We start from the raw sequence: 14,405 nt of genomic DNA on the forward strand, positions 1-14,405 counted from the left end.
AAGATCAGGAGAAAAGTTTTACCATAATGACTGGTGCTCATTTTTAAATGGTGGAATCTCATCATTTTTACATCTTCTTTATTTACTTGTGTGGTACCAGGGATTGGCAATAAATGAACATGTTGCTTTGCCTACAACTGAGTCCTTCTCCCAATAACAGTTCCTTTGAATTAAGTTCAGAAGCTCATAGGAGAGATGACATATTCAAATACAATAAACAGATGTTGATCCCTGAGTAGTAGTGACAACAGTAGCAGTTTAGCTTACCGCATCTGCCATTGGAGGGTGAACCAATGGCAAAAAGGAAGACCTTTCTCTCTATCTCTCTCTCTCACTGTCCACTCTGCCTGTCAAAAAAAATGTTAAAAAAAGAGTGTTAATTGTTAAGTTAACAACAGGAATGACTGTGCACTAACTCCCCATGTAGGATGTCTGTCCTCAATGAATTGTGTTATGAGATTTAACTGTAAAACTAGGTCTCAAACAGTTTGTGTGTGTGTGCATGCAAATTGTTGAAATCTCTACTTAGTATAGAATTGGTATTCTGTGTACAAAGTTATCTTAATAGAGAATGGGGGGGCCAGTGTCCCCACTTAGTCTTCCACCTGCAGTGCCGGCATCCCATATGGGCACCAGGTTCTATTCCCAGTTGCTCCTCTTCCAGTCCAGCTCTCTGCTGTGGCCCAGGAGGGCAGTGGAGGATGGCCCAAGTGCTTGGACCCCTGTGCCCGCATGGGAGACCAGGAAGAAGCACCTGGCTACTGGCTTTGGACAGTTGCTGCGCCAGCCATAGCAGCCATTTGGGGGGTGAATCTATGGAAGGAAGACCTTTCTCTCTCTCTCTCTCTCTCTCTGTCTCACTGTCTATAACTCTACCTGTCAAATAAAAAAATAGAGAATGGGACTGGGAATGGGAGAGGGAGAGGGAAGAGGAGGAGAGGTGCAAGCATGGGTGGGAGGGTGGGTATGGTGGGAAGAATAACTACATTCATAAAGTTATACTTATGAAATTTGTATTCATTAAAAATAAATTTTACAAAATATAAAAAGAAACTAAAAAACCCCAAATTTTTAGGTTTCACCTGATCTCAGCAAAAAGAGCTTTCATACAGAAATCAACAAACAATAAATACTGGTGAGGATGTTGGGGAAAAGGTACCCTAATCAACTGTTGATGGGAATATAAACTGGTACAACAACTATGGAAGACAGTTTGGAGATAACTCAGAAATCAGAATATAGTTCTACCATATGACCCAGCATCCCAAGGGAAGTGAAATCAGCAAATAAAAGAGTTCTCTGCACCCCAATGCTTATTGCAGCTCAACTCACAATAGCTAAGTTATAGAATTAACCTCAATGCCCATCAAGATTGGATAAAGAAAATCATGGGATAAGCACTCTATGAAATACTGCACAGCGGTTAAAAACAATGAAACCCAGTCATTTGCAACAAAATTGATGAATATGGAAAACATCATTCTTAGTGAAATAAGCCAGTCCCAAAGAGATAAATAGCATACGTTCATCCTGATCTGTGATACCTAACAGAGCACCTGAAATGAAACCTGCAGAAGTGAAATTGACACTTTGAGAAGCAATGACTTGAACAGCCCTTGTCTTGACTGTCCAGGATCAGTTTTTTTCCTCTTCCTTCTTAATACCAATGTCAAACTCTTTGCTTAACATAAAATTAATCATATGTGTATAAAGTCAAGTGAAAATAGATTTCAATAAAAAATAAGAGTAGGAATAAGAGAGAAAGGAGATATACAGTTCAGCACACACTCACATGGACTTACCTCTAAGTGTACATCTAAAAACTTGCCATGGGACTCCAAATCCCATTCATCTATGTGTAATAATGTCATCTTACGTGTTAAATGATCATATTAAATGTTAGATTGATCATATAGATAGGGTTAATTGTTAAAAGGATCATCTAAAATAAGACCAAGTGTCTGGTAATAAGAATACATAGAATTAAAAGGGAGAGAATGTTTTAACATGGGAAGCACCCCACACACAAGACTCATAGAATGACAATCACTTTAAGTAATACTCTGACCTCAGAATCAGCCCTTCAGGCACTCAAGTTTGGCTGAAAAGCCCATGAGAGCATTTCAGACATGGAAAGCCAAGACACTGTGGCAAAAAAAAAAAATGTCCTACATGAAGGATCTTGGTGAGTGAGACCCCAGTGGAAAGAAGGGGCCATCAGAGAAGGATGTACTTTTCTCTGAAGGGAGGTGAGAACTTTCACTTTGCTTATGGCCTTGTTTAAATACTGATGGAGACTGTGGACTCAAAATGCTTCCACAGCCTTGGCAGCTCATGTCAAGAGCCTCAGGTGATCGCTGACGTCATACGTAAGAGTGTTAATTATTAAGTGAACAACAGGAGTCACTGTGCACTTACTTTCTATGCAGGATCTCTGTCCTCAGTGAGTTGTATTATGAGAATTAACCATAAAACTTGTTCTCAAAAGGTTTGTATATTTTGTGTATATGTGTAAAATTGTTGGTCTTTGTGTATAAAGTTATTTGAAAATGAATCTTATTGAAGAGTAAGTTTGGGAATGGGAGAGGGAGAAGGAGGTGGGATGGGAGTGGTGGTGGGAGGGCACGTTTAGTGGGAAGAATTCTATATTCCTAAAGTTGTACTTATGAATTTGTACTCATTAAATAAAGGTTTCTTTGGGAAAAAAAGTTGTACTTATGAAATTTGTATTCCTTAAATAAAAGCTTTCTTTGGCGAGAAAAAGTTAGTGTCACCACAATTAGATGGTACTGGCATAGAAACAGACATGCTGAGCCATGTGACAGAACAGAAAACAGAAATAAATCTATGACTGAGAATCAAGCGGTCTTTGACAATTGTGCCAAGAACATCCAATGATCAAAGGATAACTTGTCAATGAAGCAGGTTGAGGAAACTGGATATCCACCTGCAACAAAATAAAATAAGCCCCATATCTCACACCATAAACAAAATCAAGACAAAATGGATGAAGGCTGAGGAGGAAGGTTTCAAACTGTAAACCTAAACCACCACCAGGAAGAAAAAATAGGGAAAAGGATTCTTGAATTCTTGATGTTGAAGTTGACTGGGATGTTTCTTGGATTTGGCCCTAAAACCAGAGAGAACAAAAATGAAAATACACCAATGTGATTTCCTCCAACCACAAAGCTTCTTGACAGCACAAGAAACAACCAACAGAGTGAAGAGACGATCTACAGAACAGGAGACAACAAGTGTGAATCACTCCTCTCATAAGGGGTTAATACTCAAAATATGCAAGGACCTCCAACAGCTGTAGAACAAGACACCATGTAATTTCCTTTATAAATGGAGCAAAGACATCCACACGCGTATCTCAAAGAGTACATACACAAGTACAAAAGATACATGGAAATGCGCTCAACATCACGAATCCCCCCAGGAAATGTAAATAAAAACTTCTATTATATATCACTGTGCCTTTTTAATATGACTATGGTGAACATTACTGGGAACATAAACTGGTACAGCCATAATGGAAACCAATAAGAGCTTTCTCAAATACTAAAAACAACAATCCAAATAGGATAAAGCAATCCCTGTTTTGGGTACATACAGGTAGAGCCAAGGAAAATTAAATCAGCATGTCAAACATAGCTGTGCTCCCAAGTTCATAACAGTATTATTCACAATAACCATGATGTGAAAACAAACTAATTACTGCCAGAGCATTAAGAATTATCCATCTATCCATGAATATTTATAGACACATGATTTAGTATGTGACCATCATAGTACATTTTTTCAGTGTAGAAAATTGATATTTCTGCCAGTTGGAATAGTATTAAGAGTCTAGAATATACAATAGGGTAAGTGAAGTAACCTAGATACAGAAAGACAAGTATTGTATCACATCAGACACAAAAAATGTCAACTACATAGAAACTAAAGAGTAGATTGGGGCTTCTAGAGGCTTGAGTTTAAGGATATTGGGAGATGTTGGTCAAAGTGTACAGAGTTTCACTTAAATAGAATGAATGAGTTCTGAGATTTAACATAGAACTTGACTACAGTTACTAATAGCATAGTGTTAGAATTTGCTAAATGAAGGACTAGATCTTAAGAGTCCTTAGCACACAAAAACTTTCAGTATGGAAGTTGTTAGGTCAATTAGCTTCACTGCAGCCCTCATTTCACAATATATATGTGTATTTATGCATATACATTTTATATAGACATGTATATTTAGTACATTGTACTCACTAAATGTAGACTGGGAAGGAATCTAGTCTAGGAGTTAAGACACCAGTTATGTGACCAACGTCTCACACAGGAGTGACCGGGTGTATCTCAGCTCTGGCTCCCAATTCCACCTTCCGTCTCATGTGGACTCTGGGACACAGCAGATGAGGACCCAAGTAACCAGGTTTCTATGACCCTGGATTGAGTTTCCAGCTCCTGGCTTCAGCTCTGATCCACCCCAGCCTCGGCAGGCCTTGAGGAGTTACCAAGGGGAGGGGGACATTCACTCCCCATCCCCATTCTCTCTCTCTGCATGGCAATAAATACTTTTTAAAAAAATGTTTAAGATAGATACTCTGGAGGAGATTTCAGATGGCTGAATAGGGAAAAGCCATACTGCTTTAGAAGAGGGGAAAACAGCAAACACCAAAAACAAAACAACAGAGGAAGTGCATTTGCAGGGGAGAGTTGGAGCCAAGTTTGCTCTGGGAATCCTACTGAAGGAGAGGGACGCCGTGGATCAGCGTGGAAGACGCCGGCACGCGGCAGTGAGTGCAGACACCACCACAACCCCGCAGCTGAGAGCTGGGGATTTGCCCGCTTTGGAGAGTGGGGTGACAGGAGACGGGGGCAGCCTGTGCCCCCGGTGCCACTGCCACAGGGAGAACCTTGAGGACCACATTGTCCTCCACTGGCCTGGAGCCCTACCAGGGGGCAGGCACCTGCCTAATCCAGCAGAAGAAAAGCACATTTCTTTCTCCCCGCCTCCCCACAGGGCGCCTGGCTACTGGCGGGGAGAAGGTGCCATCTGACACCTTCAGCAGCTGCACGTGTGCGGTCAGGGGACTTCATGAGGGAGAAAACTTTGTGTTCCCCATCGACTTTGATTCAGGCTGGGAGGGTTGACAGGGCCTGGGCACCCACGTAGGACTGTGAGGTGACCCATCATCTCAACATGTCACAGGCTCTAGAGCTCAAACTGCCTAAGTGGAGCACCCACAGGCAGCTGGCTCTGGAAATATCTCTGCTCTCTCTGTGGACAGAACAGGCTAGCGGGGTGGAACTGATCCTCTGCACCTCCACACTCCATGTGGGAGCCTCGCGTGCTGTGACTCAGAATTTTCTAAGATAGGGCACAGGGTGTAGCTGGGTCTCTGGACAATAACTATGTCTGGACCAGAGGCTCAGAGCTCCCCCACTGCCTGGAGTGGGTCATTGCAGCAGGATCCGTGCTCACATTAAGGACTGCACAGATCCGCTGCATGGTTCATGGGGTAGTGCAGATGAGTATTACATCCACTGGGCGAGGCCTGGAGTGTGATCATTTTGGAAGAGAGGTGGTGAGAGTGTGATTACACCAAGAGAGGTGACCACACACCTCCCCCTGCTGACAATAGAGGAGATCTACCACGCCCAACTTGGGTGCCAATCTGGATATTAGCCCTACCCTAGAGCACTGTCCCGAGCTCCCTGGACACACCTATAGCTGAAAGAGCAGTCACATCACTGAGCCAAAGGGGGTATAGTTCAGAGATAAAACCCATCAGGATAGAAAACCAAGTATTTCCACAAATGCCAGAAGCAAAATCCATCTCTTGGGTAAGCCAGAGCTCAGATTCCCCCGTACTGACGGTGTGGTGGAGCTGGTCCTCTCCCCTAACAACATCCCCTCACACTGTGTTCTCAGTTCACCATGGAGGATACACACACGAATGGGATAACTGGGCACCAGGCTGCAGGGACAGCTCTGCCTGCATGAGAATCTTCTGGGGACTCACAAGGGCCAGGGAAAAGCCCCAGACCCTGAACACTAAGCCTATTAGAGAGCTGTCTGCCCGAAATTCCCTAGGCCGAGATAGGTCCACATAGCTACATGGAGAACCAGCTCACTGACTCCTTGGATCACACCCAGAAACTGTGTGTCTCAGGCCTCCCCACTTTTTAAGAGCACTCTGGACCAATGGCTTATTTACCAGCTCATATGGGAAACAGGCTGTGGGAATCCTACCTCACCAGGTCAGAGCCAGGACGCTGGGCTAGCACTGGCGGGTGCACATGGTGTGTGTAATCCAGGGCCATCCACTGCTGAATGAAAAAGGACCTCACAACTGCTAAGGGAGCGGGGATGTGGATGCCCAGGAACAAGGTCAGGAGTCAGTTGGACATTTCAAGGGTTTGCAGCAATTGTTCACATTTGTCCTGGTTCATCAAGGGGTGGTTGATTCCTGAATGATGTCCCCAGCAAAAATAATAACAATGGGCATATCCATTCCTGTGTCCATGTATGGAAAGGAATATCAATATTAAATGACTATCCAGTGACATCTACATGACTGCCTAAATATGTGTATGTGTCTATAAAATACAGAACATTTTCCTTTACCTATGCTTTTGTTGCCATGCACTGGGATGTTTCACCATCCTGGGAAGGAGGAAATCACGACTCCCATTAGTCCTTGAAATGCACACCTACAGAGGTACCTCCAAACATACATACCTGAGAAATCAATAAGAGAGAAAAGTCAACAAACCATTCCAAATACATGTGTTTATAACTAAGAACATGTGCATACAAAATGAATTCACACACAACACAAGAGAAAACACACAATCCAACTGACACCCAAATCCCTGGGGCGGGGGGCACTGGGTCTCCCTTCCCTGCTCCATGTGTGGGGGCCATAAGCAACCAAGGACACCCTTCACACCAGTCCCAGGGTTCCACCACTGACCATAATCCCCAGGGGTGTGCCCCTGCACTGCCCTAATAACAGTGACTTCACTCTACAGGGAGCTGGCCATTCTTGCCAGAGATTTTACCCAGAAGGAAAAAAACATTTTGAACAACCCAGGGCTCTCAGAGACTTGAGTGCAGATTGGAATGGATGAAGCTGGGCCTCTCCCCTGAGAACTTTGTCCCTGTGTCAGGATTTCTTTAAAGATTATTTGAAGGGCAGAGGCACAGAGAGAGATGGACAGAGAGATGGAGATGAGATAGAGATAGAGATAGAGAGAGAGAGAGAGCGAAAGCGGAGGGAGAGGAGAGAGGGATTTGAGAGCAAGAGATCTTCCATCTACTGACTTACTCCCCAAATGACTGCAATGGCCAGACCAAAGCCAAGAGCCTGGACTCCATCTGAGTCTTCTACGTGGGAACAGAGGATCAAGGACTTGAGCCATCTTCTGCTCCTTTCCCAGGCACATTAGTGGGCGGCTGGATTGGAAACGGAGCAGAAACTTGAATGGCACCCAAATGGGATGATGACACACAGGCAGTGGCTTAACCACTGGTGGCTTAACATCCTGTGCCACAATGCCAGCCCCTCACTCTGCATTTTAAGGCTTTCTATTTAAAAAAAAAAGATTTATTTATTTAATTGAGAGTCAAAGTCACATAGAGAGAGAAGGAGAGGCAGAGAGAGAGAGAGAGAGAGAGAGAGAGAGAGAGATCTTCCATCCATTGGTTCACTCCCCAACTGGACACAACAGCTGCAGCCGTGCCAATCCGAAGCCAGGAGCCAGGAGCTTCTTCCAGGTCTCCTACGTGGGTGCAAGGGCCCAAAGACTTGGGCCATCTTCTACTGCTTTCCCAGGCCATAGCAGAGAGCTGGGTTGAAGTAGAGCAGCCAAGACTCTAACTGCCGCCCATATGGGATGCTGGTACTGAAGGTGGCAGCTTTACCTGCTACACCACAGCACTGGCCCAATTAACGCTTTCTTACAAGCAATATGACACCTGGCCATACTGAATTTCTGTAAAAATCCAGTCTGAATGCAGACTAGGTTCTCAATTCTTTGTTGAGATGACCACCTGGTCTGTCAGGTGTACTCTCTTCATTGAACTTGACTAGTATACTGCCTGCTAATTTTTCATCCATCTTTAGAAAGAAATTTAACCAAATAAGTTAAAGAACTCTACAATAAAAACATAGAACAATGACAGAAGAGATCTTCAAGGACACAAAAAAGTGAAAACAAACTGCATGCCCATGGACTGTAATAACTAATGTAATTAAAATATCCATACTACCTAAATAATCCTACAGATTCAATGCAACGCAAATCAAAACACCAATGACATTCTTTACACAATTAGAAGAAACAACCAAAAAATTCATTTGGAATCACAAAAGACCCAGAAGAGCCAAGCAACCCTGAGCAAAACCAAACAAAAATGCTGATGGTGTCCCAATAGCTGATCTCAAAGCAAAGTGCAAAGGTACAGGACCTAAAACACCACAGAACTGGCACAATAGCCAACACACAGATCAATAAAGTGCAATAGAGAACTCAGAAATTAAGACATGTGAAAACAGCCCACTGATCTTTGACAAGGGAACCAAAAATATGGGGAAAGGACAGCCTTTTCAATAATGGTGCTGGCAAAACTTGATACATATATAGAAGAATAAAATTAAAGTCTTGTGGCCAGCGCTGTGACATAGCAGGTAAAGCTGCCGCCGGCAGTACTGACATTCCATATGGGACTGCTTCAAGTCCTGGATGCTCCACTTCTGATCCAGCTCTCTGCTATGGCCTGGGAAAGCAGTAGAAGATGGCTCAAGTCCTGGGGCCCCTGCACCCGTGTGGGAAGACTTGGAGGAAGCTCCTGGCTCCTAGCTTCAGATCAACAGAGCTCTGGCCTTTGCAGCAATCTGGGGAATGAACCCGTGGATGGAAGACCTCTCTCTGTCTCTCTCTGTCTCTCTCTATCTCTCTCTGCCTCTGCCTTTCTGTAATTCTGCCTTTCAAATAAATAAATAAATCTTTGAAAACATTAGAATCCTATCTCTCCAAATATACAAATCAACTCAACATGGATCAAAGATCTAAATGTTAGACATGAAAGTGTAAAATAGCTACTAGAAAACCAAGGGCAAGCACTTCAAGATGTTGAAGTAGGCTATGGTTTCTTGGATAGGACCCCAAAAGTGAGTGGATAAAAAAGATGTGGTATATACACACAATGGAACAGTATTCAGCCGTTAAAAGAGTGGAATCTTATCATTTTTAGCAAAATAGATGTAAATGCAGAGCAGCACACTGAGTGAAATAAGCCACAAAGAAAAATACCATATGTTCTCCCTCATTTGTGGAAACAAAATAAAATTCAATGTGAACACAGAATGTTGATTACTAGAGACTGGGAGCGGTGGGGAGGAGAGAAGGAATTTGGATAACAAATAGGGGAAGCTGGACGTGGTTCATTAATTGCAAAAACATACAATGCTAACATGAGATGTTAATAAAATAGAAATCTGGGTATTGGGTATACATAAACTCTTTGTACTACTTCACAAATTTTCTTTTGTAGATTAAAAACTGTTCTGGAACAAAAAGTTATTAAAACAAATAAGTAATACAGAAAAAAATACATGGCTCCCAAAATCATTATTGCTATCAAGAAAGTATCAAATATATGAATAACTATCCACCAAATACTTAGAAACACACATTATCCTCACACAGACACACGCACACACACACATACACACATACAGTCCATTTCTCCAGGGGTCACTGGTCCCACTGTACTCCTACTGGCAAATTTGAGGTCATAAACACCCAGGAAGGCCCTCCAATATACATATAATCCAAGAAAATACACAAAACCCATCTCCCAGGTCAAGGGCCATTGGGACCTCTACTCCCCTACAGGCAAGTGCATGGGGCATAAACACCCAGAGAGTCCCTTCATTGCCAGCCCCAGAGTCCCATGGCAGACACCACTCACTAGACACATTCCCATGCCATTGAACCATCCCTGACTAAAAGGATCTCACTCCAAGTGGTGATACTGCCTCTCTTCCCAACGGTATGCAACCATCTCTTCAATACATCTCTTCAATAAACCACCAAGGCTCCAACTTGAGAGCACGGGGAGGGGCTGGAGCTGGGGCTATCCCCTGAGAACTTTCCATTACTATGCACTGTCAGGTTCCTCTGGAGACAGGCAGTACATAAAAGCATGAGGTAACATGGTACCAGGCTACAGGAGTGTCATGCCAGGTAGGACAACAGTGGGGATGCTGGGGAATTCATATAGCCAGGCTAAGGCCACAGGCCTTAAATCATTTTGTCCTAAAGGCAGAGAACAGGTTACTTAAAAGACCAACTGACTACCTCTTTTAGTTATACTCCCAAGCCACATGCCACAGGCCTCCCCAAAGTCCTAGGTAAGAACAAGGGCCTGTATCAGCCCAGGTCACCGCTGATCTTAGCCCAACAAGGTATCCAGGTGTCTCTTTGTTCATCATTGAGAAGCTGAGACCTCTCTGTTGCCTATAACAACAATAACCCTCTTGGAAAATACTTGGCCACACACTCTTACAAACAATTAGATAAAGACAAGTACATAACTGGACAAAAAACTGCCTAAAAAACCTGGAAAATTGTTCCATTATCTGCGTAGCTACAGGATTCAAATGTGGTTGTACCACCATTCTGGGAAACACACCACATGAGACTCATCTCATGAGATCCAAGGCAGATCATTGGGCCTAATAGCCAGGTGGGCGCATAAGCACTGGGTCCAATCCAGAACCTCCACTGTTGGGCAAAGAGGAATATCTCAACTCCTGGAGGGTTTGAGGATGTCAATTGACAATGCACAAGCCAGGAGCTGGTTACAGCCTAGTGCTCAAGTCAACACAGGGTACCTGTGAGTTCAGGGTTGAACTGAAGAGCATCATCAATCACCTGCATCTGAGGAATACGTCTAGAATAATGCATTCCTCAACAGAACCATGTCAAACACTGATGCACTTAACACATTCAGTGTCAGAGTAACAATCTGTGCAAATATTAAATATCATAAATCCTACAGAGCATGTTCCCAGATCAAAATGCACACTCAACTGGCAATTCAAAATACAAGGGTGTCTGGAATATTCACAAACACCTTGAGACCAAGCAACAATTTGTGTTTTTTAAAAAGATTTACTTATTTATTTGTTTGAAAAGCAGAGTTACAGAGAGGTCTTCCATCCTGTTTCACTCGCAAAATGGCCACAATGGCCAGCGCTGATCTGATCTGAACAGGAGCCAGGAGCCTCTTCTGGGTCCCATGCAGGACTTGGACCATTTTCCACTGCTTTCCCAGGCCACAGCAGAGAGCTGGATCCGAAGTGGAGCAGCCAGCACTTGAACCAGTGCCCATACCGGATGCCAGCACTGCAAGGTGGTGGCTTTACCCACTGTGACACAGCGTCAGCCCAGCAACACTTATTTTTATTAAAAAATTCAAAACCAGGGCCTGTCAGAAATTAAAAGTATTATCCCAACAAATGAAGATGAATATACTACGCCAAAGTCACGATTTGGAAAGTGACTGCAGGTCTCCCGTGTGAATGGCCAGAACCCAACTACTCAAGTAGCCACTGTCTGCCACCAGGCTGCACCGTAGCAACAAGGCGGTCTCGGGTTGGACCCAGACTTTAGCTTAGGCCCTGATATGGAATGTGGGCAAACCAAGGGACACCTTAACTGCTGCCCAAATGCCTACTCTCATGAAGCTTTCTTTTTTACAATTTATGCAACCTCGGGTATTTTGTTAAAGCAATGAACATATGAAGAATTTGATCAAGAATGTGGGAGATTTTAAAGTGAAATTCCTAATAAATCAATTTTTAAGTTAATTTGGAACAATTATAAATTGCTTGATCTAGTCACCTGGTGACTTAAAAATGTCACAGGCTATTCATGGGATCTCAAATCAAGCATGGAATTAACCCCTCCTACTATCAACATGTTTGCCATGCCAGCCTCACACTGAAAATGCCATGATTGAAAACAGGTCATTTTCATTCATTCAAGTTACTGTCACAAGCAGAGAATGGAAGATGTGGGTCTTGGTTTCAGGTTTAGAAACAAATTTTGGGACTGTCCAATGTCACAAACAGTATAGCTGTGTAGACAGCAGCCCAGCATCACCTACAGTGGGTATGGCCTCACTCTGAAAACTATATGGTGGCTGTCACCACGGTAATGTGGTGAGTGGCATCGGCCTTCCGTTCCAACTGTCACTCTGTGAGCTGAGAGGCTCACATTTGAACACAGTTGTGCTGTCCCCATCTTCATGGCCAGAGTGGTCCGAGATGGGGAATCTCAACTGCTGCTCAGCAGGTAGGTCACACTGACCTCCACGGGGCTGCTTCTTCCACGGGGCCAGCACGTGCTGCGTGATACACTGTCCTCAGGGACGTTCACTTCCCCTACTCCAACCTGTCTACAGATCTATAAATCTGGAGGTTAGTATTACTTTCTACTTTCAGTGCTTCTATTTATTTGCTGTTGTAAATATTTCCTATATTTTGAAATAGACATTATTCCTAATGCCAAGTTTGCTCACAGCTATTGAGAGAATAGATGAGAGGGAAGAAACCACACTACTTTCATCAGGTCAGGAGAAATTTAGACCAATACTGTTGGGCACCAAAAAATATGTTGTGCCCAGATCATTAGATCCCCGCAGAGACCCCCAGAGAGTCGATCACACCGAACTGCAAAAGCAAGGTTTATTCGGGAGTATAAGCCACGACAGGGACCCCATCCAACCAACTGGCACAGCAGAGGAAGGAGTGAGGCCCCAGTCTTTGTTAGGGAGAGTTTTTAAAGGAAAAAAGGGCTACATCAGCAGGAAAAAAAGAGTTACATACAGCATGGAAGCTTTGGGCACAGGGAGTTACAGTGGGGGCTTACAGCACGGGAGCTTTGGGTGCAGGGAGTTACTTTGTTCAGCAATCTCTACTGTGCTGCCCTTGGTCTCCCGAGCTAGCTGTCCCTGGTAAGCTTTGATATCTCCGGAATGCCTGAATGCCTGCTTTTACAAGGACCCGGGTCTGGTATGGGAAATGGAGGCTGCTTTTTTTTTATTGTCTTAAAATGGAGTCACTTTGGTTCTTCATTCCTCCCTTGTTTTTTGTATATGTTTGAAAAACCCAATCTTGGGTTTTGGACTGACATTTTATAGATTTTACCAACATTTAAGGGTTTATATTGGGACTGTTGGACCGTTAATTGAATGGTACCCAATCTCTGTTTCATAAACTGCATGAGTTTTTTAACAATGTAAGAGCCAAACATTAAAATTAAAATTAGGCAAACAAGGGGCCCTATGAGTCCTGATAGTAGGGTGGCTTGCCATGGAGAAGAATTGAACCAAGACTCAAACCACCCCTGAGAGGCCTCCCATTCTCTTTTTCATTTTGTTAGCCCCTCCCTGACTTCAGCCAGCCATGTTATCTTTTATTAGGCCTGAGTGATTGGCGTAAAAGCAGCATTCTTTTCCAGAGTGGCGCACAGCCTACCACATCAGTCCCAGAAGTTCAAGATGTGCAGAGGGATGACTATCCATCTTTAGAGCCATCCCTGCTGATGTGGAGCAACGAGGCACTCTTCGCTGCCATGGGGCGATGTCTTAAGCCACTGTCTCCTGGATGGGGAGCGGAGCACGTTCCTGTAGTAGCATTTGGTTGACCGCCTGGTTGCCGAAGGCCTTGGTTCGCTCCATCATCAGCTGTAAACACTTAACCAGACACTGTAGTATACAGACAGGGTGAGAATAAAGCAGATTCCAGCCAAAACCAGGAGAAAAGTCACTCATTAGTGTGGGAGAGGATTACCAGTACACACATGTTGGGAGTATAAACAGCAATCTGCTACAGAGAACAAAGAATTTACAGAAATCCTCAGCATTTAATTTCTGCTCTACTTTTATACACAGAATAATGACTGTTATTTGTAGTATGTCTTTTAACTTTTTAACTTTGTGCTTTTCTTTTTCTGAACAAGGCGGAGCTGCTGCTGCTATGTGTAACTGAGACAGTAGTTGATATTTAATAGGAAACACTGCTCACAGAACTGTACTCCCTACTAGCCAAATTTACCGAATAATGAATTATCCTGATAACGGAGAGTAGGTACCATATGCACTAATTACACAGATGTTAAGGTCACAGTTTTAAACAAGGTAATTTACATTTTGAAGTACACTACTTATGGTAACACTGTTTAAAAGATACTACAGCTGCCCCCACAGGATATGTACAGAATGTCTGTATACCACTGACTTTAATAAGCAACAAAATTGCAAAGGAATGAGGCCCAGGAGTGGGCCAGACAGGGTCCAGAACAAAGGACAGAGTTGCTATTAGAGGAGTCAA

General features: G+C 43.5%; 1 protein-coding gene across 1 annotated transcript in view; it reads left to right on the top strand.

Moving 5' to 3' along the window:
* The first annotated feature begins 12,338 nt into the window (after window positions 1-12,338).
* Window positions 12,339-14,405, top strand: part of LOC133746885 (leucine-rich repeat-containing protein 37A-like) — a 102,813-nt gene continuing 100,746 nt past the window's right edge. Inside the window, exon 1 of the mRNA XM_062175123.1 lies at window positions 12,339-12,366. Coding sequence (XP_062031107.1) covers window positions 12,339-12,366 — 28 coding nt within the window. The remainder of the gene's footprint in view (window positions 12,367-14,405) is intronic.

The sequence above is a fragment of the Lepus europaeus genome, chromosome 18, assembly GCF_033115175.1.
Source record: "Lepus europaeus isolate LE1 chromosome 18, mLepTim1.pri, whole genome shotgun sequence".
NCBI classification, from domain to species: Eukaryota; Metazoa; Chordata; class Mammalia; order Lagomorpha; family Leporidae; genus Lepus; species Lepus europaeus.